General features: G+C 29.7%; 2 protein-coding genes across 4 annotated transcripts; one reads left to right on the forward strand and one right to left on the reverse strand.

Annotated features, from left to right (window-relative positions):
- The first annotated feature begins 5,189 nt into the window (after nt 1-5,189).
- On the forward strand, nt 5,190-11,914 carry LOC8285647 (protein SUPPRESSOR OF K(+) TRANSPORT GROWTH DEFECT 1). 2 transcript variants are annotated; one of them, XM_048376004.1, is made up of 9 exons: nt 5,190-5,381; nt 5,644-6,400; nt 7,478-7,583; nt 8,742-8,940; nt 9,939-10,007; nt 10,103-10,177; nt 10,274-10,372; nt 10,505-10,660; nt 11,533-11,914. In XM_048376004.1, the coding sequence occupies exons 2-9, from the start codon at nt 5,917-5,919 to the stop codon at nt 11,641-11,643; spliced, it is 1,299 nt and encodes a 432-aa protein (XP_048231961.1). In that variant the 5' UTR covers nt 5,190-5,381; nt 5,644-5,916; the 3' UTR covers nt 11,644-11,914. The 2 variants fall into 2 exon arrangements, with proteins under 2 accessions (XP_048231961.1, XP_048231960.1); XM_048376003.1 differs by having other exon boundaries at nt 5,195-5,381; nt 11,609-11,914.
- Nucleotides 11,915-14,825: 2,911 nt separating this feature from the next.
- LOC8285648 (organelle RRM domain-containing protein 1, chloroplastic) lies at nt 14,826-18,862 on the reverse strand. 2 transcript variants are annotated; one of them, XM_048376239.1, is made up of 9 exons: nt 18,407-18,860; nt 18,227-18,324; nt 17,807-18,044; nt 17,608-17,705; nt 17,464-17,529; nt 16,522-16,611; nt 15,510-15,578; nt 15,317-15,423; nt 14,826-15,229 (listed from the first exon to the last, which is right to left on the reverse strand). In XM_048376239.1, exons 1-9 carry the CDS (start codon nt 18,757-18,759, stop codon nt 15,143-15,145), a joined length of 1,206 nt encoding a protein of 401 aa, XP_048232196.1. In that variant the 5' UTR covers nt 18,760-18,860; the 3' UTR covers nt 14,826-15,142. The 2 variants fall into 2 exon arrangements, with proteins under 2 accessions (XP_048232196.1, XP_048232197.1); XM_048376240.1 differs by lacking the exon at nt 14,826-15,229 and having other exon boundaries at nt 15,317-15,440; nt 18,407-18,862.
- Nucleotides 18,863-20,982: the final 2,120 nt, after the last annotated feature.

The following is a 20,982-nucleotide window of genomic DNA, read 5'->3' on the forward strand; positions in this document are numbered from 1 at the left end:
GTTGAGCTATATGCTTACTCCAGCCATGAGAAGTAAAGTTTATCATGATATACATATATATATATATATATATATATATATATATATATATATACTGGGATAGTTAATTTAAAAATTAAGTCTTTTTAATTATTTTTATGACTCCTCGGAACTCAAAGAAATGTGAGATAAGTGAATCCATCCTATGGAGTCACTTGAAGACTCAAAAAAAAATTATTTCTTTATCTTATTCTAAATTAGAATTGAAAATAAAAAATATTTATATAATAAAATATGAGATTAATTAGAATTCTTTCTAACACTTTTTTAGGAACTAACCAATAGAAGTTTAAATTTTTTATTTCTATATGTTGGTCGAACCAATGACTATTCACAATCCCATAACTGAATCAATTATATACGATTTTAATACTCAAAAAATATTATGGTAAAACTTCGTTTGAAATGATGAAAAAGCAACGTGCGACTTGAAGGATCCGATCAATTGTGGATTCCTACATCCCCCTATTATATATATTATATTTATATAATATGTAGATTATTATATAGATTAATATTATACAGTTGTATATATAATATTACATATTAATTAGCATATATATTACATGATGGAGCTCGAGTAGAAAGTATTAATTTATTTTTTAGGAGCAAGAATTTAGAGTTAGCCTTAATCAATAAGTTGGAACCACTTCGGAAGTATATTTTCAATATCAAAATAGAAAGGATGCAGTTCTAGCAAATTTCAAGTCCAAGAATAAGGTTTGTTGGAATTGACAAAAATTTTTTGATTAAAAAAATATATCACAAATGAATCAATTGTTAGCCTGATTCTTTAATAGAAAGAAATCATAAAAAGTATATATATTCATAATTCAAGTTTAAGTATGTAAATATATTTTTGATAAATCAGTGGCCCTAGTTTAGTATATAGTAAAATTAAGTATATTTCTACATTTTTGAATTCTAAAAATTACAGTGACTTTTCAATATTTATTATTTATTAAATAAAAATTTTAAAATTTTAAATTAATTTACGTAAAAAAAAAACATCACACAGTGCAGGTAGAGGAGCGGGCAGGGCCGAGGATGAAGAAACATATTTTTTGCCCTTATTAAGTTTGATCTTCTTTAGCTGCTTCAAATCAATCACTGCTAAAAAGAAAAAGAAATAAAAGATCAAATTAGAGAAACATAATTGGAACCAGAAACAACCGAACAAACAAAGGGCTGAGCAGGTATACCTGAAGAGCTATCACCTTGCTCAGCTCTCTGTTGTTCGAACATTTCAAGTCCAGCCAAAAATTGATTTATAAGGGGAGTAACTGCAAGAGGAGACACTTGTTTTCTAATATTTAATAAGATTTTACGGTTATTTAGGTCCTCCATAAGGTTCAATTTCAGTTGCTTTCGAGTCGGCAGCACATATCTCTTCTCGAAAGATTGGTGAAGTCTGATGGATGAGACAATAAAATATTGATCTCACCAATTATGAATCGAAGAAATAAGACCATCTAAGATTTTGTGACCAGTTCGAGCCCTAAGATAAATAAAAGCATACTCGGGTGCCCGAGCAACTAAATAGAAGGATGAAAAGAAGTATGGAGTAGGAAAAAAGTTAAGAATTTTACATAGTTGCTTAAAAGCAACTAGAAGATGGATGGAGTTGGGATGAACCTGAGCTATAGAAATATTGTTATCTAAGATCACAACTTTGATATAAGGATCTAAAGGTAATCTAAGATTGGCTTTTAAGTGCTCTTCATACAACACTATATGGTTTGGTTGAGGAGTGTTGTTACCGAGAAATGCTCGGGACACTCTTTAAGGGCAAATTCAGAGGGGATGTTATATCGAGCTCTAAGATTTTTAAGGCAAGAAAGGTCCATGGAAGTCGGATAGAGGTGGTGATCATTCTCACCACCTTGAGGAAAATTTTTCAGGTTTTTATCCTCTCCTTGATTAGAGAAGGGCGCCTTTACACCGATGGAATCGCCGGCGAGATTTTGAGAGAGAGTTTAGTTTGACTCCTCTCTCGCATTTCTAGGACTAGCATTTTCTGGAGATTCCATGTAGTAAAATGAAATAGAGATAAAATATATAAAAGAAGAAGAGGAGGAAGAAAGACACAGATAAACGAAAGCAAAATTACAAAAAAGACTTACTAGTGAGTTCTTGCAGAAAACCTTAAAGATAAATCAAGGAAAAGATGCAAAGGGATTTTGGCAAAGTTGATAGCAGAGGAAGAAATGAAGGAAATAGTGAAAAAATTTAGCAATCTATAGGAGATGCCAGAGGACCAAAATATCCTTCAGTGTTGTGACAGAACATTCTAGAACCTCGGGATATAACCGTCTTTCAGCAAAGCATAAATGATAAACGGTTGTCATTATGAAAGGTGCGACAAATAAAACATCAGTGGGCATATTAGACATTACGGACATTTGAAATTCAAATAAGTATAGCTAAGCTTACCTCCTAACTAAGCGCACTACGTGAGACTAATGCTTTAAAAAAGCATCAAGCTCGCTACCACGCATGAATTACCAAACACTAGTAAAATAAGAAGTACTAAGCATAAATACTCTTAGACAAAAAGGAGGAGACTAATGATAAATCGAGTACTATAAAGCCAACCTATCCCACCCAGGAGTGACAGGGTTGATTAGAGATCGCTTCCCACTATAACTAGGACTCTTAGAGATCGTGTCTTAAGAGGACTCTAGTCATAGAGTCCGATCCGATCTAAAACTCTACTAGTAAACAAGAATACAAATTCTAATATGATTAGGACGACTTACAAATATAGAGTTTTTCTCCTAAATGGACTAGAAAATCTTCAATGTCTATATAAGAAATAGGGGCACCGCACTTGTAGGTACATGCTATCTTATACATTTACACACTTATACACTTTAGCCACTCTTATACAAATTATTGAGTTTATCATCAGAGTAAGTGGCCGGACAATCTCGTGCGACGCTTTCTAATCATTCTTCCAGATACTCCAAAAATTAAGATCTACCTTCAAAGATCTTTGTTGATAGCTCGCCACAGTCGATTAAGTTATCAGTTATAATTAATATTTGAAACAAAATACAAATTATTTTGATTAATTGATGATATTTAGAATATAAAAAGAATGTTAGTAACTTTTTGAGCACCTATATATGACGCAAATTATAACTCTCTTACTGTTGTCGATATTGCTAAAGAATAATATATTCTAACAATATTTTCTTTCTTTCTATTTTATTATGTGTACTATATTAATTAATAATTTATAGTTATTAGGAATGTAATCAACTTTTTTTCTTTTTTTACTCAAGTTTGTATATCATAATGATAATTGGTTTTATATAATTACTTCTTAATTTAAAAATATAATATTTTTAAATACAAATTTTATAATTTATTATAAATTTCTTTCAAGTGATAAATAATTTATTTCCTAATTAAATAGTAATTAGATTAAAATTTTCTCGTGTTCAAGTTGGACATGATACTAGGTAATATTTGCATAATCTTCACTATTCATTAAAAATTAAAGCTTGAGATTTATTATCTAATAAAAAATATTTACTTTTAAAGTTTAAAATTAAATATTTTAATAAAATCTTACCATTCAATTTTAAATTAAAGGTATAAATTGTAAATATAATCTACTATATTTAATATGTACATGAGAGGATTTTATTCCTATTAATTATAATGATAATTAAAATATTAATTAGTAAATAATCAATAGGAACAATTAATAGTAATCTACCTGGACTTCTTTGTAAATTTGTTTATCCATTTGATCCATACTTTTATACTGTTATATGTTTAAATTGATGAATTGAATTTTTAAAATTTAGGCAAAAATCATAATAGGACGTCTAAATTTTAACTTTTTTTTATAATTATACTTTTCATATTTAAAATAGTAGAATTTAGCTCTTTTATTTAACAATTTATTTTTATTGCTCAATATGATTTATGCGACTTAAGTAGTAAGTAATAAATATGTACAAAATGTTTGTTTAATAGAGGTACAAATATATTAAATTGTAAAATTGAAAAGTCTAAAACATTGGTTTAAACTTAAGAAGCCTAAAATCAAAAAAGAAAAAATAAAATATAGTTCTTTTCCCTAAAATTTAGAGTATTTAGAAGTTCAAAGATTAGTCATAAAAAATTATGACATACAGATAATCTTATTACATTTCCACCAATGGGTAATCTATTACCCCTCCCTTTATAATTCTAGTGCACTCTAATCATATATAATTAAATCTATTCTAATTGTATATTCCTCAAATTTAATGAACTATTGCATATAATTTATATGATCTCAATTTTAGTTCTTAAGGCTATAAGAAATTGTTGGTTATTATTAATTGATAGAATCCTAATTGGACAATAATTCTTTCTCTAAAAATAATATAAATTTTAAATAAATTAAATTTAGTGATTTATCATAAATTTACTAAAAGATTTATTTCCTAATTAAACAAAAAGTATTTCTTTTACCTCTTTTACAAAATAAAAAATTACTTTAATAAATTTTTGTTAATATTAATTATATAAACTTAATAATATATGAGTACTTAAATTAATAAATTAACCCCAGCTTATAAGAGAATTACTTGAAAATCTTCAACATCTATACATATAGACTTTTAATTTTTTTCATGATATATTTAATTCATTAAGATTACAACTTTGTTATTTAGACTCTATTTTTTTCTTGAGTTACTTTATACTCTATTTTAGATATACATATTATGCATATAAAAATGAGAAAGTAAGTGATGATTCAGATTTAAATGCTATAAAGAATAATCTCAAAAAATTCACAGGTTTAAAGAATAAATTCCTCTTAATTAAAAAGAATGGTTCTCTCTTTTATTCTAAACATGACAGGAAATAGCTAGAAATCTAAAATAAATAGGTAATATTTTTGTGTAACTCATTACAGATAATTATTAATTTATATTGTAATTCTAAATTAAATAATTATAATATTTTATATTATAAAATTAAAATAATATAATAAAATATTTATCAATTTTTTAATATTATAATTCTTACCTGCAATAAAAAAATAACACTTTTATATCTGTAAATATCAGTTACTTATGAGAATTTATAAAATTCGTTTGTACACTCGTAAGCAACTCTGTTTCTTTTTGTTTTTTGTCATTATGTGCTCCATTTTCTTGGCAAGAAAGGGACTGGCGTGGCATTAATTGGCTGCTTTGCTTAATGCTGTAGAAATCCCAATATGCGTTCAGCTCAGCACATCATCGTTTAGAGGTAAAAGAGAAACGGAGGATCAACAAAAATACTTTCAGCAGCGTTGTTTTTTGAGCGACACTTGAATTTCAAGCATGTCCATGGTATTTTTTTTGTTTTATGCTCTCACTAATTTTAATTGTTTAATCTTTTTATTTACTTTAATTCCATCATATTTTGGTCCGAAACTGCAAACAGAAGAAACAAATTCTGTGTTATGGGTTCTTTCTCTTGGATTGTATCTTATAGCATCGTTTTTCTCCTTTTTTTGCTTAAAAACTTCAAGCTTTAGATTGCGAGTATTGGGTGTTCTTTTCTTTTTCTTTCTCTTTTTGCCTAAAGTTTTCATTAATTTGGTGTTTTCAGGGACTGATAGTATTGGAGTATTGAATTCGTAGCTTGATTAAGTTCAAGGAATTTTGTTGGTTTGCTCGGTCCAAATTCTTGGAATAATTCAAGGGATCATAGAAACTGCTTGTTTTGAGTATTGGGTTTTAATTTTTCTGCTGAATTGTGAGAGTGATTGAGGTTTTAAGTCTGTTTAAAGCAGAATGAAAGACCTGAGAGATTCACAAAAGATTGCTTTATAAGTGCAAACTATTTTTAGGATTGATTTTCTGTCTCTTATGAGAGTGAAAAATGTATTGCAATTTTTTGGAACATGGGGCAGAGTATGCAAGGCAGGCTGTTAAGGAGGATGATGCTGGAAACTATGTTAAAGCATTTCAACTTTACATGAATGCATTGGAGTATTTTCATACCCATTTGAAGTATGAAAAGAATCCACAAGTTAAGAAAACAATTAGGCAAAAGTCTTTGGGATATTTGACAAGGGCAGAGGAGATTCGGGCCATTCTTGATAATGGGGGGAGTGTGCCCACCTCAAATGGTGGTCCTGCACTTGCTGCAGAGGCTAAGACAAAGCCAAAGCCAAAGCCAAAGGGCGGAGAAGGAAAAGACAAAGAGGATTCAGAGCAAGCAAAGCTTATGGCAGGCCTGGATTCTGTTATCATTAGAGAGAAGCCAAATGTTAAGTGGAATGATGTGGCAGGCCTTGAGAGTGCTAAGCAGGCATTGCAAGAAGCAGTCATTTTGCCTGTTAAGTTCCCACAGTTCTTTACTGGTTAGTTGATTTATCATAATGTTGCAAATCAGTTACTCTGCTCTCTATTCTTTCACGAAATTTACCTTGCTATGTGACCATAAATATTAGTTGGCACTATGAGGAAATCAACATGTCAAACGTAATGGAATTAGCAACTCGTTTAGAAGCTGAGATTGTGCTGTTGTAAATTGTATTCTCTGTCATTGTTATAATAATCCAAGTAATTTTTTGTCAATTCTCCTTGAATATGAAATGGGAGCGGTTTATGTAAAGTTTTTATTGAAATCCTTTTCAGTTTTTGGAAGGAACACATATTCCTGTCCTCACTGGAAGTCCACAATGTAACTGTTCTCTCCATTTTGTTTTTCTTTAACTTTTTTAAATATTAGGAGAAGAGGAATAAATTTCATGCATGTAAATATACATGTACATAGATATTCACATATATGCTTATACGTGAAATTATGTACAAAGACACATACATTACATATGATAATGCCAGAAAAGGAATTGGCTTATTGGGCGTTCCTATTCATTTTCCTTGTCATACAAAGTCCGATTTTTTGTTTGTGAGATACTCAGAATATTGTGAATAAACGATGACAGTGTTCGAGCATACAGCTACAGGCTATTTTTTCAAGTTGAAGTGTTAGGATATAAGTGTCTTTCTTATTTTCCATCTGATTGACAATATGACATATGTGTTAGTCACATAAACTTCGTAGCTGTTATAGGGTGATCTCAATTTTTTTTTAGTTATAGCAATTAATTGGTGAAGTCTAATTCCCTCAGTTTTATAGTTCGTGTTCTCCAAGGGCATCAAACCATCCCATTTTCCCATCACTGCTTGCTACCTTTTAGACAAATAATGTGCTATATCTACATATTTTTCAAGAGATATAAAGGAAGATTAAGATTCTGTGTGCTTGTATCGAAAACATTTTCTTTTTCCCCTTCTACTGAAGAACAGAAATTTACACATTACAGGGTCAAAGCCTGTTTAGTTAATATTTTTGTTCAGTTATAATTTATTGGATTTTCTGGCTTGGTCATCTTGAGATACTGAATTTAAATAATTATTTGATACTTCTTCAGGGAAGCGAAAACCATGGAGAGCCTTTTTGTTATATGGTCCACCTGGAACAGGGAAGTCATACTTAGCAAAGGCTGTAGCAACTGAAGCAGACTCAACTTTCTTCAGGTAATATGTTCAGTTATTCCCCACAACACAGTGCACGATCTCGTTATTATCCAATACATAGCTAGCCATCAGAAGGCTTTTTACTGCTTGCATCTAGCATATTGTACTTTCTATGCATATTCAATCATCTTGCCCGATCATCCTTCATCTGAACATTTTTATTATTTTGTACATAAGAAAAAGAAAAACTGTTTGAAACTTCTAGCATTTGTTTGGTAAATATTGTTTATATAAAACCATGGACTATGGAGCACTTCCAGTACATCAAGTCAAGGAAATGAGTATGATGGACCAGAACAAACCATAGATAAATATTTAGAAATAAAATAGTTATATCATAGTTTAATTTAATTCTTCTAGGAAGTACTGGTCGATCTCTGCATTGAAGCTTAACAAGAAGAGGTGGACAAAAAATGTCAATTATCTTTTTTTAAGTGAACACTCTTACTATTGCACCTCTTATTGTGAATTTGAGATTATTATTGAATTTAGGTGCCTTTCCACTTCAATAAATGCATTTATCCAATTCAGAACACTTGATTCCATACAATTCATGCCCTTCTTAGTGGATCAAGATTGTTGTGTTTAAGGCATTTGGAGATGGATCTCCTTCCATTGATGCCTTTGCTAACTTATAAGAAAAGTGTCATTTACTAGGAGAACTACTGTTCATGAGAAAAAATTTCCATGCATGATAATTTTATCTTTTTCTTTTTCCCTCAATTTTTTTTTTACTCAATTCTGTTCTTGTTTTCTGGGGTTTTTTGCTTTTTATGCTTTTGGGTTCTGATTATCAGATATAAAAACTTATAACAGGCATTTAAATGTCCTGTCTCTTGATTTTAATTTTGTAAATGGACCTGCATTTACCATTATTATGATGTGACTGATCTATATATCCAAAACATTTTTCTATTAGAATTCTCTACGAATTTATAATTGTTTCACTTTGAACATTGTCAACTCAGTTTGGCTTTCCTTCTAATTTTTTTTTTCCTTGTTTTTCATCAAACAAATTTGTTCTATGACATAGAGTTGTTTCCTATTCTTGGACTTGGTATTATATCTTGCTAGGTATTTTATTGGTCTTCTTAGCAGCCCTTCGCTTGCCTCATCTGGCTAGCTTTTTAACAAGTTCTAGCTGCTCTTAATGTGCAGTGTTTCTTCCTCAGACCTTGTTTCCAAATGGATGGGTGAAAGTGAAAAGCTAGTTTCAAATCTTTTTCGACTTGCTCGTGATAGTGCACCTTCAATCATATTCATTGATGAAATTGATTCATTATGTGGTCAACGAGGTGAAGGCAATGAGAGTGAAGCATCTCGCCGCATCAAAACCGAACTTCTGGTACAGATGCAGGTAATTGTTTTTACACGATGTGGATAAGAACCTGTTGTAGGTGTTAATTCCATTTAAACTGACATTATTACTCGACAAAGAAAAATGTAACTCATTGCATTTATTTATTCTTGTGCGTAAGATATGGAATATCCGGACTATTTGTGAGTTTCTCAGGATTTAGATAGGATATTGACAAAATAATATGTAATTGGACATAGAAGTTCAAAATAGTGGCAAAGGTAATTGCTTTATTGTGTTTATTCATACTTAAAAGCAAGACCAAAAATATTGCATTGACTATTTGATTATTGAAAAAAGGTGAGATTTACTTGATTAGGAATGTAAATTATAAGAACAACCTTGTTTGAACTATATACAGAAAAAAAGAAGAAGCATAAGATGTAATTTTAAATTTTTAAATAAGGGATTGTGGGAAACAGAAAAAAGGTCCAATGGTATGATAGATGTAACTTGTGCTGCACCTGTGGACTGTAGTTCTATACTTCTATTAGAAGGAGCCAATGCATTGACATTGCACACACCTAATTTAAACATTGAAATGAAAAAGCTCCACTTTTGGCTCTTGAAAAATAGCTAGCCATTTTCTTGGTTCATGACTGGCAAGGCTAGCTAAATTTTCTATCTGATTAGTTATTTCAAATATTAGCCTTTCGGTGCTTTATTATTCTTCTTAATTAGGCAGCTGCTCAATCAGTTAATGTCTCCATAAACCCGACTCCTACATTATACCATGGTGTTCCTCAAGTTCGACAGCTATAGTCCTTATTATCAGCCAACATTCCTGTGCATCATGCTACAGGATAATAACATTTCCTACTATATTCTTTTTTTATTATGTTATTTCTTACAATGGTAGCAAGTAGTACAAACTTCCTCAGTCCCTTTGGTATTCTAGATTGAGTTTATGGTTTATACTGTGCATGTGATCGGAACTGTTAATGTTCTTTTCATGTATATCCTAATTTAACCTCAGGGTTCTTGTTTATGCATTCCAGGGTATAGGAAATGATGATCATCAAGTTCTTGTTCTTGCAGCGACAAATACTCCATATGCTTTAGATCAGGTGAGTTTTAAGATTCTGATGGTCATGGATCCAAATTTCTTTATGATCACAAAACAGTTATTGACTTGTTCAAAATATTGCAAAGTGAATTGCAGGCCATCCGGCGGCGTTTTGACAAGAGAATATACATTCCTCTCCCAGATCTGAAGGCAAGGCAACACATGTTTAAGGTATTCTATTTGAAATCATCTTGGCCTATCAAAATATTGTGGTTATTTCTGTAATTTATTATCATCCTTATGGGATTTGTTATGAGTCATGAGCAGGTGCATCTTGGAGATACTCCTCACAATTTAACTGAAAGTGACTTTGAGCATTTGGCTCGGAGAACAGAAGGTTTTTCAGGGTCAGATATTTCTGTTTGTGTAAGTATCGGGTTTACATAGGATACTGCAGTATCTCAACTCGATTTAAGTTTTCATTCCAAGAGCTGGTAAAAGCTGAATGTAGTTGGCTATTTCCTCATTTCTAATTTGATCCATGTATTTATTTGATAGGTTAAAGATGTACTCTTTGAACCAGTTCGTAAAACCCGGGATGCTAAATATTTCATGAAGATCTCTGATGGGACGTGGTTCCCTGGTGATCGAACACAAAAAGGAGCTGTCAAAATCACATTGGAAGGACTCGATGGGAAAGGCCTTGCTTCAAAGGTATGGAATGGTTAGAAAACACTATTACATGACACTGTATATATTTCAACCCAGGAAATCATCCCCAAAATATGCAACAATAATTGGTTGGTGAAAAACACATTATAATGTTAGTAGAATTCTAGACATCACATCAATTTCCTTTATCTTTTTTTCATTAATCCCTATATATTGTATTAGCAACTAGGTTAAATGAATGTCAACTTCCCAAAAGGTTTTGAATGTAGTTATAGACGCTTGAGAATCAATGGTACAAAAGCAAAGACCAGAATGACCAAATGAAACATGGGGTCATTGGTGAGAAAATTGAACGTCAAAATGGATTTGGAATTAGAGGATGTTCTTGGCATAAAAGCTCTAGCAAATAATGCAGGAAATAAAACTGGAGATAAATGATATTCCATTCTTTCTAACAAATCTCAATAATAATTTGTATCCTTAATTACTCCCATCACAAAATAGCCCTGCTAATATCTTTTATCATCCTTCCCCAAAATGTCCACCTTATATTGCCTAGTTGATCCCCTGATCCCTCCTGAACTTAAACATCCACCTCCCCTGCATTATCACATGCATTACTTTCCTACAGGCTGGTAGGAAGCTGAAAATTTGCATACATAGGAAAAGCATGTAGACCCAAAGATAAACATGTAATAGTCGACCGTCATTCCTTTCCACATTGAACTTGACTAATCCTGGGTTACGATTAAAAATTATAATAAATTATTGCTACAAACTGACATTGATAGTAAATTAGGAACCATGGATGTAAATTACCCATGATCGGTCTTATTTATATATATTTCCTCTGCAAATTGAATTGTTGCATGACTGTGGGCAGAAAGCATGTTGCATATTCCTTTTGATTGCAGACTCTAAATTTGTGGACTTGTTGCATGTGCTTTGACTTGAATGACTCACTCGCATGGGGAACCAATGACTTTCCAGATCCTTCCACCTCCCATCACAAGAGCAGATTTTGATAAAGTGCTTGCAAGGCAGAAGCCAACAGTAAGCAAAGATGATCTTGAGGTGCATGAAAGATTCACAAAGGAGTTTGGGGAGGAGGGCTGATGACTTTTAAGCAGAAGACTTGGCCTTGATGAACCATACATAGAGATTATGACCTAAACCGTTTATATCATCGTTTTACTGGTCTGTAATATAAGTAAGAATAGTGTGGTGTGTAAGTCTATATATATGTATATGGATCATTGCTTGTCATTTTTCTTATAATTTTCCTTTTCCTTTCTATCTCCCTCGTTGGCCTGGTGATCTTTTCATACCAGTTGTTGGATAAACAAGACCTTCACCTGCGGCCATTCGACTTACAGCAGCATGTTCATGCTTTCCATGATATGCCAGAGATGTAGGACTGAGACGCATGTTTTTCTCCTTTGTATTCATAGTTCTGAAGTTCGGGCCAGTCGATTAGGGCAAAGCATAACATATGGACTTGGGTCTAGCCTGAAGTACGGGAAATCAAAAACATGAAATACTGTTTGTCTCAACATGATAACATTTATACTGTGAGTTTTTTTCTTTCAAATTTCAAATATATATGAATAGCTTTTTAAAAATGCTGAATATTCTCTTTCTTATGTCTCTTTTACGGCTACCGTAAGACCAATTTCTGTTCTCTTTTTCTTTTTTCTTTTAGCTCTTTTTCATTAGTCATCTTTTTCCTTTTTTTTGTACTCGTCATAGCTTTTTTTTTTCTTCGTAATTTTCTCTCTTTCTGTTTCTTTATTTAATTCAAGTTCATTGGTGAATGACAAGCTTATTTATGGAAAAAGAGAGACGTAATGAAGAGAAAACAAGAGAAATTGAAAGTTAGGCTTCCTTATAACCTTTCTTTTTTGTTTTTGCTTTTATTTTGTCCATTGTTCATCTCTTTCTATTGTAGTTACTGCATACCAATGAATTTTTTGTATTTTGTTTTATGAATCATAATTGTTTTTAAAGCCGGTCTTTCTTTTGGATCTTTTTATAAATAGCAAAAATCATCTTTCATCGACTTAGATATCTTTTTAAGCTATGATTGATATTGTTCTTGAGTTGAGGTTGTTAAATTTAAGTTATTTATGTGAATTTGAAGATTTTAAAATCACAGAATTGTTAGTTTTTTTAAGAGTATGTGGTCTATATGTTTGATCTAATGATAAACTAGATAAATTTCTATAAAAATAGATGATTACAACTGATATTTAGATACAGGCCAAAGGTATTTGATGGATTTACTATAAATAAATATATATATATATATATATATATATATATATATATATATATATATATATATATATATATATACTATCTTTGATACAATTTTAAGATAAAAAATCTTACATATAACTTTGTTACTTGATATGTTATTAATTTTTGTGTATAATGGTGCACATATTATTTCTTTTTTTAAGTTCTATGTTCAGAAGTATATAATAAAGGAGGAGAAGAATGAATTTATAAGATGATAAAAGAAAGAGTAAATAGATTACTATACAACTAGCAAAGAAATGAAATAACATAGAGCATTAATTCAAGACTTGTTGGTTAATTATTTAATTTAATTTTACTTTTTTTCTTGTAATGGTCCTATCTATGTATGGAAAAACAATGAAATGAGCATTTGAGTTGGCTAATAAATTTGATTAAATGAGATTATGTTTTGCACTAATGATGTTTGATAGTATGCTTGTTATAAGAAATTGCCTAATTCTTTTTTAAAAATAGCCAAGCTTATGTTAGATATCAAAGGTACAAGCAGAAACCAAATAATAGTTTCAGATATTATTTATATACCAAAAGTATACTAAATACATAGGAAACATATACTAAAATCTGTAAAATATATATTATTTACTGTAATTTTTCTTTATGCTCTTCTAAAGATATAAACGTAGTAAGTATATTAAATATAAGAAACATATATTAAAATAAATTGAATGTATTCAATTATATTGAATAAATACTTATAGTATATCATTTGCAACTAGTAAAAAGAAGTTAAAATAAAAATATGTTAAACAAATCAAAATCTTGATTAAAAGTTACCTAATATATATCTAACATATAGTTAATATATATATTTTATATCCAATATATAATAATATAAGTGTAATCCATATTATTTTCGAAGAATTTACCTTTTTAATTTTTATAAATTAAAATAGTTACAGATACTAAATATATATTTAATGTATATTATATTTTGTTGAGTATATATTTTTTGTTGATTTTTTTTTTAAAATTTAATTTTTGTTAACACATCATTTATATATAAAAGTATATGTATGTCTTTTCATGCATGTTTTAATAAAATATATGCCATTTTTCTGGATTTTTATATTTATTTATAATTTTCAATTCTAATCTTCAAAATTCAGCTCAAAACCCTTTAAACTACTGCTAACATCATGCAATGCAATGACATTGAGTTATCAATTATAACTCAATTTCGACCAAAACAATTAAAGATCTATAAAAAAAAAAAAAAAACTATATCATTAGTACTCGATTTATCTTTGAACAAATAAAAACAAAACTCTTAGATCTGACTTTTTTTTTTTCAGTTAATGATTGATTTTAGTATCAAAATCATTACAAAAAAATAATATAGATATCCGAATAGAAGAAAAAAAACAAAATAGTAGTAATTAACTAACCTAGAAAGTGAGACAGAAAAGCTTTTAGAGAATATATCATTTTGAGAGAGTTAGAAATAAAATTACTATAAAGTCTATATATATTTAAAATAAAACTTCTAACTCTTGGTATTTTTGAAATGGAACTTATTTTTGAAATAAAACTTGAACTTTTGGTCTTTTTGAAAGGAGCCACTCGGCCATCTCTCCGAAAGATAATTTCTATTTTACTATTTTATTTTTATTCTGCTGAATAGAATAGAACACGGCCATCAGAGTTGATACCATCACTGTACTATAGAAAAATATTTGGAGAAAGATATTTGGTATGAATCGATAAATTTATTTATTTATCTGTAATATAGAGATAGATGCAGGATCTAGCATATGACCATTTGCGAAGTAAAAAACGATTATTGACCCATAAAATGAGCATAAAATGGGAAAACTTTAGGGTATTTGTGAAAGTTCCAAATTAAAACCCATCTCTACGAGAACATCATTATTAAAGATCTAAAACCTGCAAGAAAATCTCAATATAGCCATACGCACAAAGGTCAATTTTTATAAGTAGCGGCTTGTACAAAGAAGCTACCCAGTGCAGTCACTTATTTGAGTATGGAAGTAAAAGAGATCAAGATAGAAAAAGCTTTAACCTGCACTAAAAGATTACAGAAAGGTATAGAAAGTAAAAATCAATGAACAACAATGATGCTTCAATTTACTTCACTAGTTATGTCTCCTGGATGTAATAAGTAACCCAATATTATGACTTAGGAACTTCAGCTGCTGAAATCTAGGTAGTTTGTTTGCACAATAATCCACCACCTCAATATTCTCAGGCTGCCATTCTCCGACGACCCCTGCTATATCTTGGAGGGCTGGTCTTGGCAACATCAACTACTATCATCCAACCATTTATAATCTGCAAGTAGAAGTGATAAGGAATGGCATGAAGCCCTTTGCTGGGAATTTTAAATCAGAACTGAAGAAAACTACTGCTCGAACCTACCTTGCCATTCATCTCTTTGAGAGCCGCATTTGCAGCCTCCTCTGTGGTGTACTCTATAAATGCATAACCCTTTGACCTTTTAGAGATCTTATCCATTATTATTTTTACTGTCAGGATGAAAAACCTGCTAGTATAAGCATACTTCAGCATTGTTACGAATGTGAGATACGTTAATGTAGACTACAAAATTTACCTTCAACAAGCTCACCGAAGCCCTCAAATGCAGCGCGTAATGTCTTTTCAGAAGTATAGAATGACAGACCTATCATAGAAATCCCCACGCACTTGCCAGTTACCACTATGATTAAGATAAATTTTCATTTGGTACTAGTAAGGAAATCAGATCTCATGGTACTAACTGAAATTTGCCCATTAAGAACTAAAGTTTAAGGTGGGAATAAAACTATGCATTATAGGAATACTATTGTTATGTAAAATATACTTCTAAGAAGTTAGAAACAAAAATCGTCTCAGTTAAATTATCGATATACTTATACTTCAGTTGAACCAACCTTAAAAACAATAGACACAAAAGCTCTTGATATGGAGGAAAGAAAAGAAAAGAAAAAGGATTCTCAAAAATACAAACCCTGCAAAGTAGCAAAAACTAAATGAAAAGACAAAATGAACTACAAGGATGTTCCTTAACAAAATGATCTATACAGACATAACAATTTCTCATCTGCAACAAATCATTTAGAAGACATTTAATGACTAAATGCAGACCACATATTTTTTTACTTTATATAAATGCATATCAGTGTTTATAGGTATATTGAAAACTTACATTCTCACATACACATAAAAGCAAAATCATCCTAATTATTTATTTAATTTAAAGAAAAACAACTCAAAAAATATTGAAAATTAGTGAGAGAGAGAGAGAGAATATTATTACATATTTAAATCAGCAACATGAATTTAGTTCTTTATAAAGTTATGATTACTAGAAACTAATTACATTCGGAATTTAAAATTTAAGGCAGCAGACTATACATGAAAAGACAGGTTAAGCAATCATAGACAATTTGTGTAATGCCAACTAGGAAAACTGGTAGACTTTGCCGAGGCATACTTAAACAGAATTTGTTTGACTCCCAATGATAGTCTTGCACAACTGGCTCAGAGATACGCACACTTCTTACAAGCAAGAATAAGTTAAAGAACATAAAATACTCAGAATTTGACTTGAAGATTCTACATACCAGTTACAAAAAGTTTCTTTGTTCTCACAGGAGTTATCTGACTTCCTTCTGATGAATCTGATACATCTACTGGGTTTTCAATCTTAACACCTGAAAAACTATATATTGTTAACTGTATGGAGGCAAAGGCAAAAGACAAATAACATTCTCAATGACTCTTAGCCAAAAAGTTATGGTAAGTGGCTTTCGTTGCAGGTCAGAACAATAGAGTGATAACTTTTACGCTAAATGATATTATAGTTCATCCAATCTCTAATTGCATATTTGCCATTAATAAGATAATCTAGAAGGCCAATGTCATCCTCCAGGATGTGTTGCAACGCACAACCAAGTGTGTTCTGAGAGAGAGATGAGGAGGATGAGACAGTCGTGTAATAAGAGAATGATGAATTAAAACATTACCAGACTTTTCTTGCTACATTCCAAAACATGACAACTATAAACAAAAGAACTAAACATCAATTTTTACTGGCTTTTCAATATAATATCTCATAATTTTATAAATAGTTTGAATTCATTACATGTCCTTTACATTATGAGAATTTTACGAGGAGAGCTTCACTTATGAGATATACTGTAAAAAACGTTAGAGCTGGTCCTATAAGAAATTTCTTTTAGTTTTCCTTCGATCTTAAAGTTTTCAATTCATGCAACTTAATGCTTGCATCCAATATTTGCGATTTGTATGCATTGAAATCTATTCGTGATAAATTTATAATATTATACAAGGGAAAGTAACATAATGTTGACACATACTCCCTGAGAGGAAGAAATTTAATTAGCAGAAAGAAGATTAAGAGCTAATTGCTTGTTACTGAAGTCTATTCATGATAATCATGCCAAAAAAGGAAAAGCCTGCAACTATGTTTAAGGCAGCCAACTGAGATAAAAAATAAAGGAAGCAACTTGTCTGCATTAGAGAAAGGAACATTCAGTCCATACCTTCATAATCCTTATTTTCTGACTCAAAATTCTTATCAAGCTGAACTGATAAAACCCCAGGGACACCTGCAAAAATATGGAAGCATATTTCTTTATACTGCATAATACATTCAAGAAAACATTGGTCAAATGGAGTAAACTCACCAGCTAGTTCTTGTGCACATTCCTCATCAAGCTCACAACAGAAACCAAAATTGGGTCGCCAAGAAACATGATATATACACATTTGTGCATCCTTTTGACTAACATAAGGAAAAAAAATTAGAAATTCTCATATTGAGAATTAAGGAAACAATGTATAATAGAAATCAGAATACATTATAGATCAAACATTGAAACTTACTTCCCCAAAACCTTGGCTAGTATTTCTGCATAATAATCAACCATTTGTGCCTTTGTAACAACCCCAACTCCTGGCTTATTCATTCTAACTAGCCAGTGTCTTGTATTCCCTGAAAGAAACAAAGGCGTACTCCCAATTTGCAGGTTTGACAGATTACCAAACCCAACATTTGGACTATAATCTTTCTTCTCAGAGTTATAATCTGGGTCAGGTCTAACTGATAAAACCCCAGGCAAACCTACAACACATTCAAGCATATCAATTCTTTGTAGTTATCAACTATTGACAACACAACTAAACCTCTTGCATCTAAGTTTTATCCCTTAATAACATAGCAAAGAATCATAATGTGCCAATTGACAGACCCCTGTATCATATTGCAAAGTATTTACATTGCTGCAAAATATAATAAAACCTTACTGGCAAGCTCAAGGGAGGTAGTTTCATCAATATCGCAGCAAAAACCGAAATGAGTGTCGCAAGAAGCATCATAAATACACAATTCAGCATCCTTTTCACTGTTGAAACCATAAAGTAAGCAGCTTTACACCCAAAAACAAAGAACTAACAAAGTGGGTTAAAGCATTAAAACATACCTACCTGCCCAAAACTCTAGCTAGAGTCTTGACATAGTAATCAATAATCTCTGGCTTGGAATTGACCCCTTGTGGTGGACTCTCCATAAGCACCATCCAGTGGCGGTTGTCAGTTTTGGTGGAGGAAGAAGAAGAAATGAAAGATGTAGCTGTTGATGTTGATTTTATTCTGGTCGTTAAAGAAATGCAAGAAATGAGAGAAGATTGAGAAGAGGATAAAGAGTGTTTGTTTGTGTGGTTCTTGTTGTTTAAAGAATTGGGGAGATTGATACTTGATGATGTATAAGTTTGAATTGCAAGTTTCTTGGATATACAAGTGATAGTGGTGGTGGAGAATGAAGGAGAGAGTGTTTCCATGACTGCTCTCTATGGTTTCATTACAGAGAAGCAGCTTTGTAACTCTCTTTAGTTCTCTGTTTTCATGAGATTTTTTGTTGGGCTACTTCACATATTTATGGCAAACATTTAAATTTCTCGGTGTCATTTCTATTTGTTCGAATTGATATACCTTTATTTTTACTCTGAAATGGAAGGTATAAATTAGTAATTTTCTAATTATTTTATTTAATTATCTTAAAATTTTAAAATAAATATTTATATTTTAATTGATTTATAAAAATACTTTTAATAAATTTTTTAAAATTTTATAATAAAAAAATACAATAATTAAATTCTAATTATCATCTTAAATAAAAATTCTAATTATTAACATAAAATTTAATAAGTTAATATTTTATTATATTTAAATATAAAATATATATATATATATAATATTTAATGGTCAATATAATAATTATGTATTTAATAATTATAATAATTATATAATTTAATTTTTAATAATTATTTATTATTATTTAATAATTTATATTAAATCTAAATAAAAATTAAAAATAAAATGAAAAATACCTTACTCGACAAAATATTCATTTATATATAATAATCGCATCGTAATAAGTATAGTTTAATAGTAAAAGTGTGATTCGTTCTATTATTTCTATTCTAATAGTTAAGGGATTCTCCACTCCCTGGTAAAATAATTTATTTTTTAAAAAAATTTAATTCTTTATTTTTTAATGAAAAATCGAGAAATAATATACATTCTCCTTATTTATATCCAATTTTTTAATTAGAATTATTAGGTATATGATAAATTATTTTTATCTATTTATAATTATAATAAATTTAGTAAGTATAACTGATTTTTTCATTATCCTTTTAATCATAAAATTTTAAAAATAATCATTAAAATAATTGTTAGAGACAAATTAAAACATAAATATCTATTCTAAGATTTTAGAATATTTGAATAAAGTTTTTATAAAATATAAAATTAATATTTAATTAGTATTAAATTTTAAAAGATAATAAAAATTATAAATATATATAAAAGATGTTATAAAAATAAAAATAAAAATTTAAAAATTTAAAAATTTAAAATTCAATTAAAATAAAATAAAATAAAAAAAAAAACACTTGTCTATTTTTTACCTATAACTATCAATAATATAATATTATATGAAACATGCCTATTTATAATTAAAAAAAAGATAAAATCAGTATATGAATTATAAAACACCTTGTCATTTTTTTTCTAAAAAATAAATACACAATTGATTAATCATTAAAACTTATATACCAATATTTGTCAGAAGTAAATCTTCTCCATGCTAACACTATGATAATCATTTTGAGGTTAATTTGTTAGTCCCACGACTAACATAGACTTATTAAGCATGACTACGTACCACAGGATGGAACTGAAAAGAAAATGAAGATGTATGAGATTATTATTTAATTATAAATAATTATTTATCTATTTTTTGACATTTATATTTTTACTGCATGTTTTTAGTTGATCCTATGCCAATGACATTAATGGAGTTTTAGTTTACCCACTAACAAAGGAGATGGGCCTGGGCTTAACTTTAAGGAAAATACAATACATACTATTTTCCTGAAAAGTATTATTTAACTGTAGTTAATTATTTTATCTTTTCTTACTTTACTTTTCTTTTTTTTTTTTTTCATTTTTTATATGATATAAATTTATTAAAGGAACATGTTGTTTGATATTCTTATTCTCTTTTCTTTTTTTTTTTTCTATTTTTATATATAGATTTTTTTTAAATGACCCCGATGAAGAAAGAAATCGAATAAAAAAAAAGAAATAATCTAATAATATTAAACAATACCATTGCCATATAATTGAAGTTTCTGTTGTGATCAATTGATTGATACTAGAACGAATTTGTATCATCATTGGATGAGAGAGAATCAATTCTCAAAAATTTCAATTTCTTTCTTTTATTTTCTCTTTCCTTGCAACTTCTCACCACTCCAAACCATTGTTAAGAGATGGACCTTGTCCTTCTCTCTCTATAGATACTAATCATGCCCACTAACTCCACTTAACCATCATTTACTATTTGTGTAAAACAATGAATCCCCTAAAAAAGAATTAAAGCTGCTCCTTTTTTTTTTTTTTTTTCTGCAAGGCATAAGAAGGTGGATTATGTTGATCAAATAATCGCATTATCTATTTAATTCTTAATTACATGTTAGGATTTTTTATAAACTTCT

The sequence above is a fragment of the Ricinus communis genome, chromosome 6, assembly GCF_019578655.1.
Source record: "Ricinus communis isolate WT05 ecotype wild-type chromosome 6, ASM1957865v1, whole genome shotgun sequence".
NCBI classification, from domain to species: domain Eukaryota; kingdom Viridiplantae; phylum Streptophyta; class Magnoliopsida; order Malpighiales; family Euphorbiaceae; genus Ricinus; species Ricinus communis.